This window comes from Phytophthora cinnamomi (genome assembly GCF_018691715.1).
Source record: "Phytophthora cinnamomi strain GKB4 chromosome Unknown Contig47, whole genome shotgun sequence".
NCBI lineage: Eukaryota > Oomycota > Peronosporomycetes > Peronosporales > Peronosporaceae > Phytophthora > Phytophthora cinnamomi.
In genome coordinates, this window is record NW_027150980.1 from 1 (window position 1) to 14,932 (window position 14,932).

The window sequence follows — 14,932 nt, forward strand, 5'->3', positions numbered from 1 at the left end:
GCGAGCAACGGCGATGCAGCTGCGCTGCAGCCAGCGAACTACGTACTTGCGCGCACGCCGTCGTACAACCCGGCCTCGGCATCTCGCTGCTGCTGGGGTTCATCTTCGGCTTCGTGTACTTGGGCGCTGAGTACGAGACGTACCAAAGCATCAACAGCGGACTCGGAATGGTCTACCTATCCACGATGTTCATCGCGCTGGTGTCGTTCATGAGCGGACTGCCGTTGGTGTACGAGGAGCGCTCGGTCTTCTACCGCGAGCGCGCAGCGCAGACGTAGCGTGTGGTTCTTCCTGAGCTTCAGTCTCGTGGAGGTCCCGTACGTGCTGGTCGGCGCGCTGCTATTCACGGCCGTGTACTACCCCATGGTGGGTCTCGGGGCTTCGCGGCGGCCGTGCTCTACTGGGTCAACCTCGCGCTGCTGATCCTGTTCGAGGCGTACCTCGCGCAGCTCACTATGTTTGCGGCGCCGACCATGGAGCTCGCGACCATCCTCGGCGTCTTGATCAACGCGTTCGGGCTCATGCTCACGGGCTTCAACCCTCCGGCGCTGCAGATCCCGGCGGGGTACAAGTGGATCTACGACATCTGCCCGCACCGCTACAGCTTCTCCGTGTTGGTGGCCATCGTGTTCGGCGACTGCTCCGACGCGCAACTCGACGAGATTTCGCTTGCTAGCGCCGGCGCGGCCTGGAGCAGCTCGCTCGACCTGTCGAGCTACCCGCTGGGCTGCCGACTCCTGCAGAACGCGCCTGCGAGTGTGGGCGACGTCCCAGTGAAGCTGTACGTGGACAAGGTCTTCGGGTCGAGCACGGGCGCATCGGGGAGTACGTGGGCGTGTTCGTGGCCATCCTGCTGGTCTTTCGCGTGCTCACTGCGCTGGCCATGCGCTTCGTCAACCACCAGCAGCGCTAGACGGATGTATGTACACTTGAAGTTGCCTTTCATATATCATATTTTTTCTCCAATCAGAAACCGTCGTCCCTTCGTAGGTCTCCGTTATGTGAATGAATAAGAATCATTCCGCGACTCTTTGGCTGCAGGCCGCTGCTCGCTAGCAGTCCGATCTTGTGCCTCTCGCGATGAAGAGTCCGCCGCATAGCGGAGCGACCAGCGCCCACACGGTGCGTGTGTAGGGAGTAGAGTGTAGTGCGTGTGGTTTGTTCGTACCCATCTTTTCGGCGCAGATCCTTGACTGCAACTTCAGATTCCAGTGCACTTTGCGCTGACGTCGCGACGACATGACTGTTCCAGGGATGCGATTCGCAGCACCGCACTGCCTCGTCGCAGCTCCCGCCGCCAGCGGAGCTCTCCATCTTCCGCCTTCACGCCGGACCCCATTCGCCTGGCGGAACTCAAGGCTCGTCGCGCCTACTCGCCGCCGGTTTCGCCCAGAGGAGCGGAGACGCGGGAGATCTACGCCTCGCTCAGCAAGGGCCAAGCCTTCTTCGAGCTGCTGGAGGCGCGCGGGCTCTCTCGTCCCTGCGAGCGGAAACTCAGGGATGAAGACCCTACCAATGATGGGGAGTTGATGTAGTTCGATGTGTGGATGGGAGGAGGACGCTGCTGCATCAGGCTTGTCGGTGTGGTAACGTCCAGGTAGCCAAGTGTCTGCTGTTCCATGGTGCAAACGCCTCGGCGCGGTGTAGAGATGGAAGAACACCGTTCCACAACGCTGCGGCGTCGACGAGCACGACAGCGCTGGGGCTGATGAAGCTGCTGTTTGAGCACGACCCGACAGGAATCACAGCAGTGGACGCGAACGGTTCGCATGTGCTGCATCTCGCTGCCATTCACGGTAATTTAGAGGTGATTCAGTGGTGTGCAGGATTAACTACTCTGCCGACCGCGAAAAGGAATGTGCCGAAGCCCCAGACCTCTGGTATCTCGATACATGGTGTCGCTGGGGATCACATCCTTCAGTGGACGTAGCATCCTCCACTACGCGGCGTACAATGGACGGTTGGATATACTAAAATGGCTGCTTGGTGAGGAAAACCCGCGACGTGGTGGGCTGACGTTGGGCGCGATGGATGCCAATGGCTATTCTGTTCTGCATTACGCGGCGATGGGCGCGTCTCTGGAAGTCTGTGAATGGCTTGTGCTGGAAGCCCCAACTAGACATCAACTAAATCTAACAGCTAGAACCAGCGAGGGGAAGTCAGCAGTAGAGCTTGCAGCAGCTCGGCCAGCTTCCATTCAGCATTTTCTTACTGAGGTGACCAAAGTTCCCAGTGTTCCTTCGGGTTTGCGCTGTTTAGGTGCTGACACGACATCATTGGGGGTGGGTTGGGATATGGAACCAGCGAGCACAGACACAAGACTTTGGGAGACTCTGAAGCCCATGTATTTTCATTTGAGGTGTGTAAAAGCCCGCTAGCTTATCACATGCTAGCGGTTTCCTCACGATGCTGATGTTAATGCCTCCAGCATCTCCAGCGAGCCCAAGAGCCATCACCAGCCGTGTCTTCTGCGCCCTGTCAGCTACGTATTTATTGCATTGGGAACCGCTCGGCGTGTTATTGCAGCCTGATGCGCGTGAGCATTGGTTATGTGGACTGAAAAAGGACACGGAATATCTCGTTCGGATGCGAGCACGCAATCGAAATGGGTTCAGCGGATACTCGTTGCCGAATCTATCTGGTGTCTTTACGACGAGTGATGGAGGGCGACCTCGTAGTATATCAAGTCTCCAGCGATTCTTCGGAGCAATTAAAGTGGATCCGCCGATGGAGGCCATTGCCCACTCCTTTATTGGAGACTTGCATTTTGAGTTGATAGAAGCTCGGAATTTGCCGCGTGCGAGCACATCGAGTCTTTTCGCACCCCCGATGAGTCCAAACTGTAAGTCTCAGAAAGCTTCTCAGGGACGTTATTATGGTGTGGTGACCATCGAAACACCCTCAACTCCTGATGTGGAATGTAATGGGGATCCCCGCAGTAGCAACAGGCTAATTTATTGCGTGCGGTCTCCGCTAGCATCGCTACAACAAGATCTAGTGCTATCCGGCAGTGTGCAAGTGTGGCGTCACCCTCGTTTTGCACTCAGCAGCGTCTTTCGCACGCCAGAGTGTCTCTTACACACCCAAGTGACTATCGCAGTACACCATGAGACTCAAGGGCAATTTGATTCATGTTGTGTCGGCCGACTTTCATTGCCGCTGCTGGATCTGGTGCAAGGGATGCCCGCAAAAATGCAGTGGCTGCCACTGGTTAACATGAGTGATTCACAAGCGGATGGCGGATTGGTTTTACTTCGTACACTGTTTCTCCCGAACGGCATTTCAGAGCTACCACATCCGACTGTGCCTAACGCGTGGGGATCTACCGCGGAGGAGTTGCTCAGTACACCACAAGCGCTATCACCTGGAAAAGGAGAGGAAAATGGGTCACCTCCCCACTCGTCATGCTCCACAGCATCGACATCTTCGACTTCATCGTGCTCAAGCTTGTCTCAGTTCTCGCATCCTTCTACGCTTATTGATCGTTTGGGGTTTGCAGTTTTTGACCCCGATACACAACTTAGCAATGGCGAATGGTGCCCCGCAAAGCCCCTCTGGAGCTACAAGGTCCTATCCGTATTATCAACTTTTGATCGAGGCTCTGGAGCGTCAACAAGAGTCACGATGGCGAAACCTCCGATGCAGAATTCACGCTGGCAATGCGAGCGCAGCACTTCCAGTATGCTACGTTAAAAATGCATGTGCTCTAGGTGACAAAACCTGCGATGATTTCTTCGGACCTGAACAGTGTTCCTTCGACACAAGCCAGAGACGTGAAATTCGGGGATTGGTATGGCGGGGCATTCCAATGTCTCGTCGACCCGAATTGTATTTACGGATGAGCGGGGCCACTGGTATTCACCACCAATTTCCACGAGACTACTTCCTGAGTCTGACTCGTCGACTCGAGGATCCGACAGATATGGTGCATTCCGCAGCTAAGAACTCGCGATTCGCCGTCGCCAAAAAGCAAATCCAAGTGGACTTGAAACGCACGTTTGCTGGCAACGACAAGTGTTGGCTCACATCGGATGCAGGCCAGAAGTCGCTTCAGCGCGTATTACTCGCATACGCGCTGCACAACGACGATCTGGGCTACTGTCAGTCCATGACTTTTGTCGTCGGACGTCTGCTGTGTCTTTTTCACAACCGAACTTCTGATTCTAAGACCAACACACTGGAAAACACCTCAGAACTGCCAATTGAAGAGGAGGAACGTGTATTCTGGATCCTACACGTACTCTGCGAAGACTTCTTCCCGTCGTATTACACGCAGGGAATGACCGGGCTGCAGGTGGATGGTACTGTGCTGGAAAAACTGATGCGGAAGAGGCTCCCGAAATTGTACCGACACTTCCAGCAGCTGCACACACCACCGATGGGACTTGTACTCGTAACGCAATGGTTGCTGCCGCTTTGCTGCGCCGTCTTCCCAAGCGAGACTACGTTCCGGTTCCTGGACGTGCTCTTCTACGAAGGATCTTCAGTTGTGTTTGCAGTCGCGATTGCGCTGCTACGTATCTCACAACACGAGTTGCTGGCGGAAAATGTGGACTATACGCAACTCTTCCGCTTTCTACGAGCTCGAGACCAGCGTCTGCATGACGCACCGTTGCTGATGGAGGTGGCGTTTGAAGAGCACCTGCTACTAGCAGCTCAGGTTTCTTCTTTACGGCAGCAAGCAGCCCAAGAACTTGGCATTGACCAGAGCCAGCAAACGTCAAAATCTGCAAGTACTAAGAAGTTGTCGAAGCTGCCAGGCGACGTCGACATCAGTATCTGAGCCCACGAACTTCTACAGGAATTGCATGTTTAAAGTTATTAGCACAATACAGCAACAACCGTGATTTTTACTCGGCCAGCGTCGCCGATGTGGCGGCCTGGATTGCAGCTTGACCGTCGTCTCGCGCTCGTCACTGCTGCCGCTACTCTCGCCGTCGCTAGAAGCGTTCGTGTCTGACGTGTCAGCCGTGATGTCGCTGCCATCGTCGCTAGCAGCAGCCAACGCCTTCTTCTCTTCTTCTCCTTCTTCTCCTTCTCCCTCTCCTCTCTACGCCCCTTCTTCTGCTCCCGCACGAGGTCGATCGTCTGCAGCAAAGTCGTCATGATGTGGACAGTCTCCTGCGGGTTCGAGATCCAGATCGTCGTCGCCGCGTCTCGCGATCGCGTGTCGTTGCCTGTTCTAGTGAAGCGGTCGCCCACGTGGAGGCACTCCTGGCCCTGGATGTTGCGCAGCTCCTCGCTGTCGCGCAGCTCCTTGGGCAGGAATCGGAAGACGTACTTCTGCAGCGCCTGGATGCCCAGCGCCTTGTGTCCGATGTCCACCCACACGTCATTCCCGCCGTTGAACGCGCAGAACGGCACGCTGAAGTGGCGCAGCTCGTGCTGCAGCGTCAGGCTGATCTCCTCCAGGTTCTCGTACAGGATGCGCTTGTCCGACGTGTTGATGATGCCGATGGCCCGCTCCTTGCGCAGGATCTTGGCCGACAGGTGCAGCACCTTGACGGTCTCCTCCAGCACCTTCTCGGCCGCGTCCAGCAGCGCCGTGACCTCGTGCTCGGGCCAGCGCTCGCCGCGTCCGTCCTTCCAGACGGCGCCGTCGATCTCGCGCAGCCCGACGGCGCCCGAGGCCTTGTCCGTGTGCGTCTCGAACAGGTAGTTGCACTCGCCGCCCATGACGAGGAAGCGCGCGCGCTCCTCCTTCGTGAGCTCCTCCAGCGCGTCCAGGATGCCGCGCAGGCGCTGCTCGTACCGCCCGGGGTTGCCCGGGTACCCAGCCGCGGTCACGAGGGACACGACGACGCCGCGCCGCAGCAGCTGCACGATGATCTGCACCATGCGGGAGCTCTTGCTGATGCTGCCGCCGTCCTCGTAGATGGTGTCGTCGGCGTCGAAGGTCACGAGCTTGAGCTTGCCAGCGATGGCGTTGGTGGTGGCCAGGTTCAGCACGTGGCGCACCTCCTTGAAGGTGGGCGGCACGCGCTTGCGCGCCAGGAAGTGCGTGCGCGCGTCGTACTCGAGCGCGGCGCGCGTGAGGTCCAGCGGCAGGAACAGCTTGCGCAGCCGCGGCAGGAACTTGCGCAGGCGGCTGTGCTCGGGGCTCTCGACGTGCTCGGCGATGAGCTCGCTCGTGAAGCGGAAGACCTCCAGCACCGACACGCGCAGCTCCGCGCCGTCGTCGACTGGCGACATGATCCACTCGCGCAGCAGCTCGATCATCGGGTCCTGCTCCTTCAGCATCGGCACTTCCGGGTCTGGCTTCGGGTCACGTGCTCTCTTTGTCTTTGGCGGCTGAATTCGGAAATGAGCCTTTTCATCAGCTGAATGCGAATGGAGACCGGTCTCTGAGCACCGTCAAGGTCACTATCTAACGTGGTGTTTGTATGAGCCACTGAAGCGGGGATCAGGAGATGGGCTCGCAACGTCACCAGGCAACGTCACTTGATCACGAGCTACACGAATGACAAAGTCTCCGATAACTGGTATTGCACTGCAAGTGTGCTGGGGCGAATTGCTGCCGCTTGATGTTTTTGCTTCTCGGCTCTCTGCTTCTTGCCTGATCGCGTCAACGACCGCCGGCAACGCCTGCAACGTTGCAGCGTTGCAGCGTGCTGTTGTCGCCGTGGATTTTCGCCACGAACTTTCGAGCATAGAGCGCTGCGCCGGACTTGGCTCGCGGCACTATTTTGAGGCGATGGCGCCGGTCGTGAAGCGAAGCGACGCCTACTAAAGCTGGCTGCGCGGACGCACTCATCGCTGCCGCAGCAGCAGCAGCAGCATGGCGTTCAAGCTGACCCCTACCGAGAGCCTGCGCGCCTGCGGCGTGCTGGAGGAGTCGCTGGAGAAGATGAGCTTCCTGGGCAGCATCACGCCCGACATCCTGCAGCACCGCGAGGAGCTGTCCCAGGTCGTGGGCGAGGAGATCTCCCGCATCATCCAGGAGCAGCGCCAGCTCGAGGGCAAGTACGAAAAGCTCATCGCGCAGCGCGCGGTGCTCAAGGGGCTGGCCAACAAGTCCAAGTTCAAGGAGAACCAGCGCGAGATCCAGGAGGTCAGTCGCCTGCTCCGCGAGTCCACCAAGAGCTTGTGTCGCAACCTCAAGGAGAACCCCAACTTTGCGGGCAACCTCCTCAAGATTCAGCAGGAGCGCGAAGGTTTGCTCGAGTTGCTGGGCCACACGCTGACGGAGATGAAGAAGCACGGCACTTTTGAGACGCTGCTGACGTTCGTGGCGGACGGCAAGAGCACGCAGGAAAAAGCCCACGAGATCCTCAAAAAGGAACGAGAAGCTGTAGACGAAGTAAAAAGACTCGGAGCAGAGCTAGCACGCGAGAAGCTGGAGCACCAGAAGGAGGTGGCTGAGCACAAGGCCACCATTCTCCGTCTCAAGGAGCAGATCCTCGCCGTCAAGTCCAAAACACAAATCGATATCCGCTACGCGCGGAATGAGGCCAAGGCGAAGCGCAGCAGCACGGCTCGAATGTACCACCAGCTGATGGAGGAGCAGCACGACCGCATCAAGGATCTGCAGGGGAAGTGCTCTACAGAAACAAAAGTTCACGACGAGACCGTGCACTTCCTCAAAGACCGTCACGAACAACTCCAAACCGAACTGGCGGAATGGAATGCCAAGTATCAGCAGGACACACAAGCTAAACAAGCGCAGCTACAGGAGCTGCAAGAACGTAAGGCTGCGAACGCTCTGAGGCTAGAGAACTTCCAAAAGAGGTGGCAAGAAGAGATGACCACCATCAAGCAGAAGGAAGAGGAACGTCAGCGGTTGCAAGAACTCGAGGCGCTACGCAAGGAAGAGCTAAAGGCGCAGAACACGGCTGCACGAATCATCCAGGTCGCCTACCGCGCCCATATGGCGAAGAAGGAGGAAAAGCGTAAGGCGGCCGAGTCCGAGAAGAAGGCAGGGAAGAAAGGAGGCAAGAAGAAAGGGAAAAAGTAGCTGTGATGAGGGCATGCAAATCTCATTCGCAGTAAGCATATCCAACCCGCAGCACTGTTAGTGGTGTGATCGTTGATCAACCATAGCGAAACAGATCGCTGCAGACATCATTACGGGAACAGATAACGCGTGCAAGGATTCACGTGGGATTGCTGGAGTATTCTGTATCCAGCAACTAGCTCTCCCTGGACTGCCGCGACGGCAGGAGAGAGCGCTCACAAACTAGCTAAGGTAGTTCAGTTTGCATTTTGCATCTAAGCTGATAAGTACACGTTGGCTTAGTGGGAGTTCCAGCTCCCAAGTATCGTGACCACGTCACAGTAGCATATGTGACATGGCGGAACAAATACGACTTTTAGTATGTACTTGCAATGCTGTTTGCCTGCAACTATGACCAGACAAGTATCGTCGCTGGATATCGTTGCTTCGTCCTCGGTCAGAATTGGAACCGGCTTATGTTTAGGAACCTTATAGCAGCTCATTGCGCGACGACGACAATAATGATAATCCGCAGTCTGTGCTGTCTTGGCGCTGAGATTCGTTGTGACTTTGATACCCGGAAGCGCCACTTCCTCAATTCGCTGGTCAAAATCAACCTACCGTTGTCGCCGTGATGCTGAGCGATAAGCAATTCCTGTTGTGGTCCCTTCCGCTGGCCCTGGTGGCGTTTGTGGCCGGCCCTCTCACTGTGCTTCACGCGTTCGACTTGATAGCTTCAACCCCACCACCAACTCATACACCGCAGGCCTACATCAGTGACTTTGGATTGATCGCAAACAGTAGCGCTACTCGTTTACCAGATACCATTCCGTTGATGTTCGAGGTGGCAAAATATCCGGCAGTTGGTCGCCAAACTCGAAGTGCACGACCTCCGGTTGCTAAACTTGACGTCATTTGCTGAAATGGTTAGTCGGTCGGCCCAAGAGATGGCTCCTGCAGCGATCATCGGGTACATGTCCATGACTGAGGTCTTGAGGCAGAAGAAGAGAAGTCCCGGCAGCTACCCCGTCGGCGACCTACTTCTTGTCACTGATGTCCACTTCACTGGGTTCGACGATGAAGCTGGAGAGCGCGAATCGTTGATTCTCGAAACGCAACGAGCTCGGCGCTTCCGACTGAAGAATGTGCAGTACGACGAATCGACCGAGCTGCTGTTTGGACAAGTCGAGTGGATTGGCGAACAACTAGCATAGTGGTCTCTAGCCCCTTCCTTTGTAAAATTAAATCTATTAGTTCGGTCAATTGTCTCGTTCTGTTGATTATTAAAGCAGGAACGTATCCATGACGTGGTGGACAACGTCGATGCCCGATTCCAATGGTTTGTCTGGGTTTGCTCGCTTGGCAATAATGTGCTCATGCGAAAAGATGCCCCCCAAACAGGACGTCAATACGGCGCCAACCAACGCTCTGCACAGAGAGCAGCATGCCACGCAGCTCATCTTGTTCGACGTCCGCAGTGAAGGCGTAAGGCAGTTGGTCTAAAATCACATCGCCTTCCACGAAGGGCTCTGGTCGAGTGCCAACAGAATGCTTTGACGGGGCACTGCCGACGGTTTTTCCGCGATGGCGAAAGTGATGGCGGCGTCTGCCACTGTCGCTGGAATGTGACGAAGACTTTCTCCCGGGATCGGACGCGTGACGACGAGTGCTTCTACTGCTGGTTGGGGTGCTGCTGGCGTTACTGATGCCGCTGCTTTCAATATCTTGGCCACTGTTCAACTGCCCTTCATCATTTGAAGGCGAGGCTGCAGCTGCGTGGTTCGGCGTCATGTATTTGAGGGCGAGACGTTTCACCTTGAGGGGGATCGTGTCTCGCAACTTGCGGGCGCTCTTCAGCGAGTCAAACGCGATGTGGGTGTATATCGGTGACATCAGGAACTCCCTCCCGCTCAAGCGGTAAGGATTGAATGCGCGTACGGCTGCACACGTGTACGGCACCTGCACGTCGAAGAAGATGCTCGAGTAAAGGGTACGCACCTTGAACATTTGAAGCGCCTGCATGAACTGTCCCCGCGTCAAGCAGCTGAGCAGAGGTGGGGTGCTGGAGTCTCCATGCTTTTTTTTCTTGGCAATCTCGCCCGACGTGACGCAACGCACGCCGAAGCTGGTGTTACTGAGCGCCACGAGCCATCGCCAGTCACGATTGATGTCTTCCTCCGGGATACGAAGCACGCAGAGATTCGTATCAATTAGCGCTGTGCCAGAAGACTCGACAGTCCACCGTATCTGGATATCGAAGTCACCAAACTCGTCGGTCTTCTCATCGTCCCCGTCTTGCCCCCACCCAATGAAGCTGGAGTAGTAGCTGGCGTCGTCGCCAGTCTTCTTTCCATTCGGAAGCAACACCTTCACCTCCGCGCACGAGAGATCAACCTCGAACTTTAGCTTGTCTGCAATGCCGTCCTCCTTGATCGCGAATATCTGCAGCTTCTGATCGCTGAGGGCGCAATCATACAGCTCGAACGCTTCCTGGTCGTGGTGCGTCTTCCCCGCGCCCGGAAGGCTGACAAGCAGCGGCCCCTTCACATCCGACCAAGCTGCATGACATCACCACAGTCAGCTCTATATCCTCAGCCAATTACTACAGGTACCAACAGGAGATTGGCAGCTAGCTAGCCGTACCTGGATGGAAGTCCTTGTCCATGAACACCCTGGAGGTATTGCTTAGCGCCTGCGTCTCCTCACTCGCCTCGTCAATCAGAGTCAACTGAGCCCCCGTCCTGCTGAAGATCTTGGGCATCAGCGCATTGAACACAACGTTGGTCGCGCCGCGCCGCGGCCGTCGGATTCCGAGGTGCGGCGTCGCCAGCGTCACGAAGTTCTGCACCACACCAAAAACTCAGTTAGTGAAGCTGTACGCACTACCTCCGCCGCACGCAGGTAGTATGGTGCCCTACCACAGGCTCTACGCTGTCGAAGAAGCCGCGCGCCAGTAGCAGCCCGATGCAGTAGCGGTTGTACAGTCCGCCGAGCGAGTGGCCGATCATCGAGAGCTTCTGCAGCTTGGGCATCCTGGCGGCCAGCTGCTGCACCTCGTCCGCCAGACGCTCGCCGCCCTGGTCCACGCCGTCGTAGGTCTGGAAGAAGCTCGTGGCGTTGCTCTCGCCCGCGTGGAGGTACAGCTCGTCGGCGCGGAACTGCGCGCGGAAGATGTCCACGAAGCGCGCGAAGTCGTGCTTGCTGCCCAGCAGCCCGTGCTGTAGCACCACCAGGTGCGTGGCGCGCTGCAGCTGCTCGGCGTCTTGGTGGGCGTCGCGGCGCGGCGAGCGCATCGTGCTCTGAGCTGCGAGGGGAATCGAGGAATGCCCCAGCACCCGGAGTGCGTAGTTGAGCCCCTGAGTTTGATGATGGCGGCGGTGAAGCCATTTTCTCATAGGCCAAGGCAGTAATACAGGCGCGGCGATTGGCTGAAAACGAAAATCCATCTCCTGCGACGTGTGACGGATTGCTCCCAGGTTGTGCTTCTGGTCACTGCAAAGTGGTAAACATGGCTACATGTTATGGTAGTGGTCATCGGGGGACAGAAGAGGACAATCGAGTGTTGCAGGGGACCACGTGAACGCGAGTGCCACTCGACGAGTAGGCGCGTTACTGGCCAGTGGGGGGCTGGACGCGCACCCTGCGCCTGTCGTGGACGTGGAGAGCAAACCACTTGACCGGTAGCTTGGAGCTGGCGTGCGATCAAAGCCTTCGATTCAAAGGCAACTAAACGGAACGCAGACAAGAGGCTGGACTGCACGTTTATTCGATAGCACAACACACACGGGTTCACAGAGCTGCTGCTCTCTGCGGGGTCGCTTTGCGCCATTCCACGCCGAAGAACGCGGAGACGTCGAACGCGGGGTCGCTCGGATCGACGTCGCCCAGACGGCCGATGAGTCTGCGGTAGCGGAGGGACTTGCGTGCTATTTGGCTGTTGCTGGAGTTGGTATCCGCTCCCTGAAGTACAGTGTCTAGCAGGTGCTGCACGTTCGCGCAGTAGCGCGAGCGTTGATCTTCGTCGCTGTAGAGCAGCCGCACCCGAGGTCTCGCGAATGCACAGTCTTGATCTTCTGGGTTTGTAGAGCGCCCTCCATGCGCTTCTCTACGCCTCCATTCTTGCGGGGGAGAGCAGGACGATACAGCGCTGTATTGTCGGCGCAATTGAGACGTTAGTGTCGTGCTGGAAGTCATGGGTTTGTTCTTCTGCGGAGCAGAATGGAAAATGACGAATTTCGGTTGGACCACAACGACACGCTGAGCTATCCGTTACTGTAAGCATTCGCGTTCGTGTTGCGCTCTCGCACGTACCTGGAGGGTCCGGAGAGACTCTGGGCTCCCCGCGGGGATCTCCCAGGAATTCAAGCGTTGAGAGCTCCTCTACTTACTGGAAGCTGCAACGAGCTAACCCGCGTTAGCACTCAATTCAGCCACACTTGGGGTGTACATGCACCCTCCTTGTTGATGAATCGAGGTGACAAGCAGTGCGCCTTAGTATGAATCTCGTGTGAGCTCGAGGGCATTATGGGAAAACCGAGAACAGTACGGGGCTAGAACAAGCCAAGCTAAGACGTTACTTAGTGAAGCCACTGCTGCAATGAGGCCGAACAGAAGCATAATCAGGTGTGGCGCAGGTCTAGCAGGAGCCATACCTTTATTTGTCAGTGAACGAGGGTCTCTGAGAATGACACGTGTAATCGGGAGACACATCTGCGTAAAGATTTCCGCGAACGTCACCAACTACCATCCACTTGCCAGCTCGCTTTGATGAGCTCCCCGGGCTCATTTAGAACTGACCGTTGTCTGTAAGTAGCTCCTATGCTCGAACGATGTGCAAATAGTGATGAATGCCCTCAGATACTGCACGAAATCATCGTCATTTCTTGGTTTCTCGGGATCCTGCTTCGCTTATATGGATGACCACATGAGTATCTTTCACCCCATGTGTGCATTGCATCGCTAGTGTTGTTGGAAACAATTCTGTAGGTCGAAACGCTGAGTCATTGGCTTGCAAATTAATCTATGTCTGGGTGGGCCTTGACTTTTTCGACCCGCTGTATGAATGTGCGAACAAATTATTGCAACGTTATTTAGTCGCCTGCGGCAAGATGTCGGAACAAGAAGATACGGCTGCCCCTTTCGGTGCTGACGCAACAACTTGTACTGCCCGATGCATGGACAACCCGTGAATTGACGACTACAGTGTTGAGTCCGAGCTGACAGCTTCGGCGCTATGTTTTTTCTTCTGAAGTGCACTTTTGTTTTTTGTTGAGAGATACTGTAAGTGATTTCAGTGTGTGCATTCCTCGGGTGACAGCACTGACGGAGGTCTGAGCGAATACTGTCCATGTAATTGTCTAGTGTCCAGATTGGTGCTGTTTTTGAGGAGCACGGACGCATCAGTTCTCGGCACCAGGTTGGCGACACCAGCCCAGTAGATGCATGAAGCCACGATATGAGACGAAATTTCTACTTTTCATTACAACACAGCTATACTAAGCTGCTATGGTGGTCAGCTCATTGCCAGCCCTACTGCTGCTTCGACGTGGTCGCCGCCGTTTCGACCATAGTTGCTCCTCCGGTGGCGTCTGGAACGTTCTTTCCTAGCATCTCAGCTGCAGCTGTGGCAGGTGAGTCCGTTTGCGAGATCCGAGGCTTGAGTCCAATACGTCGGCGGAAGTCATTGTTGTTCATAGCAATAGTCTGCGCCATCGATGACCACGACGCCCCCAGCCAGTAGAAGAACACCCCCTGTGGTAAATTGGCCAGGAATGGGACAGCGAAAATAGTGCCGTATTGCCCCACTTGGAGAACTTGTGTCCAGAAAGAACTCTTCGTCCGGATGGAGACTTCCAGGTTGCCATACGTCGATGCCGCGGCAAGGATCGGTAGGATATACGTGCTATCTGTCTCCATCAGGTTTTTCCAGAAGAGCAGCCCGCCAGACTCAAATCCTGCAAAGTTCCCGGAGCGCACCATGTCGCGTGCACTGTACGCCATGAGAATGAAGATGGGGATGTAAGCAACAGTGCCCATGACCGTCTGCACAGGGCGCGTGTTGTGCTTCTTCATCACAGCCTTGACGCCTTGCCTTCCGAGTAGGATAGCGTCAAGGTGCCCCTTATGGTCCGAGCCAGGCTGCACCACAACGTCATCTCAAGTCAGACCTATGCACCCCAATTACCACGAAAAATTTCCCCAGGCTTCAGCGTACCATGAATGTCCGCGCGTACTTGTAGGCGGAGTACAGCTTAGTGAAGTCCGGTCTGGCCTGAACCAACCTAAAGAACCACCAATCGACGCAAACCTATCAGAAAACCTGCATACCCACCCTACTTCCTACAAGCACCAAATGCTGCACCTCTGCATCGACTGGATCTGGAACACGTAAAACGGGAAGATGGCGGCACGCAGCGTCACACCCGAAAGCTGTAGAGTAGCAGCAGCACGTCAGCACAAGCACGAGGGCCTTCAGCATACCCCCACTTCATTGCAATTGTCCACTACTCTCCTACCATGAGTGTCGCCCACCAGGGCAGCCCCGTGGTTGTGTGCACCGCCTCCAGAACCGACTGCACGCCCTGCACGATGAGCCACGGCTCGCTGCCCGTACCGCTGCCGGTAACCGCAGCTGCCACGTCTGTAATCCACACACACACACACAACAGTGTCAATACTGATTGCAATCACTGCGTGCATATTTAACGTATCGAAGACGCACCCGTGAGCTGTCCGTCGGCCATCGTCAGCTCCAGCGTCGGCGGCGCCGCGTCGGACGTGGAAAAGCGGCGGTTGTCGAGCGACAGCGGCGCCCCCAGCACCGGAAAAGCGGCCTGCATGCTGCCCAGTTGCAGAGGGTGCTGGCTGCGAGAAAGCGGCATGCGGCGCAGCCCCAGCGCGCCGCGACGCAGCGCCCCAAGCGCTCGCAGCTGGCCGCTCATTGCGTTCGGCGTCAAGTGCTCATTGCTTTGCTGTCGTCGCTCATCTCTCATTCCATTG

General features: G+C 56.3%; 7 protein-coding genes across 7 annotated transcripts; 4 read left to right on the forward strand and 3 right to left on the reverse strand.

Annotated features, from left to right (window-relative positions):
- Positions 1-278, forward strand: IUM83_15824 (ATP-binding Cassette (ABC) Superfamily; the record flags this gene model as incomplete). The annotated part of the gene is made up of 1 exon (XM_067940664.1): positions 1-278. A coding segment is annotated over one exon (278 nt), but the record flags the coding sequence as incomplete, so codon positions are not given.
- A 195-nt stretch (positions 279-473) lies between these two features.
- On the forward strand, positions 474-1,535 carry IUM83_15825 (pleiotropic drug resistance protein ABC superfamily; the record flags this gene model as incomplete). Its single annotated transcript, XM_067940665.1, has 2 exons — positions 474-781; positions 1,253-1,535. 2 exons carry the CDS (start codon positions 474-476, stop codon positions 1,533-1,535), a joined length of 591 nt encoding a protein of 196 aa, XP_067790216.1.
- Positions 1,536-3,922: 2,387 nt separating this feature from the next.
- IUM83_15826 (putative RabGAP/TBC domain-containing protein) lies at positions 3,923-4,783 on the forward strand (the record flags this gene model as incomplete). Its single annotated transcript, XM_067940666.1, has 1 exon — positions 3,923-4,783. The coding sequence occupies one exon, from the start codon at positions 3,923-3,925 to the stop codon at positions 4,781-4,783; it is 861 nt and encodes a 286-aa protein (XP_067790282.1).
- A 38-nt stretch (positions 4,784-4,821) lies between these two features.
- Positions 4,822-6,240, reverse strand: IUM83_15827 (IMP-specific 5'-nucleotidase; the record flags this gene model as incomplete). Its single annotated transcript, XM_067940667.1, has 1 exon — positions 4,822-6,240. The coding sequence occupies one exon, from the start codon at positions 6,238-6,240 to the stop codon at positions 4,822-4,824; it is 1,419 nt and encodes a 472-aa protein (XP_067790283.1).
- Positions 6,241-6,778: 538 nt separating this feature from the next.
- On the forward strand, positions 6,779-7,954 carry IUM83_15828 (IQ motif, EF-hand binding site; the record flags this gene model as incomplete). The annotated part of the gene is made up of 1 exon (XM_067940668.1): positions 6,779-7,954. One exon carries the CDS (start codon positions 6,779-6,781, stop codon positions 7,952-7,954), a length of 1,176 nt encoding a protein of 391 aa, XP_067790285.1.
- A 1,016-nt stretch (positions 7,955-8,970) lies between these two features.
- IUM83_15829 (putative alpha/beta hydrolase) lies at positions 8,971-11,226 on the reverse strand (the record flags this gene model as incomplete). Its single annotated transcript, XM_067940669.1, has 4 exons — positions 8,971-9,069; positions 9,749-10,491; positions 10,577-10,775; positions 10,852-11,226. The coding sequence occupies 4 exons, from the start codon at positions 11,224-11,226 to the stop codon at positions 8,971-8,973; spliced, it is 1,416 nt and encodes a 471-aa protein (XP_067790286.1).
- Positions 11,227-13,462: 2,236 nt separating this feature from the next.
- On the reverse strand, positions 13,463-14,874 carry IUM83_15830 (Cytochrome Oxidase Biogenesis (Oxa1) Family; the record flags this gene model as incomplete). Its single annotated transcript, XM_067940670.1, has 5 exons — positions 13,463-14,071; positions 14,148-14,214; positions 14,295-14,362; positions 14,449-14,573; positions 14,655-14,874. The coding sequence occupies 5 exons, from the start codon at positions 14,872-14,874 to the stop codon at positions 13,463-13,465; spliced, it is 1,089 nt and encodes a 362-aa protein (XP_067790343.1).
- Between the last annotated feature and the right edge of the window lie 58 nt (positions 14,875-14,932).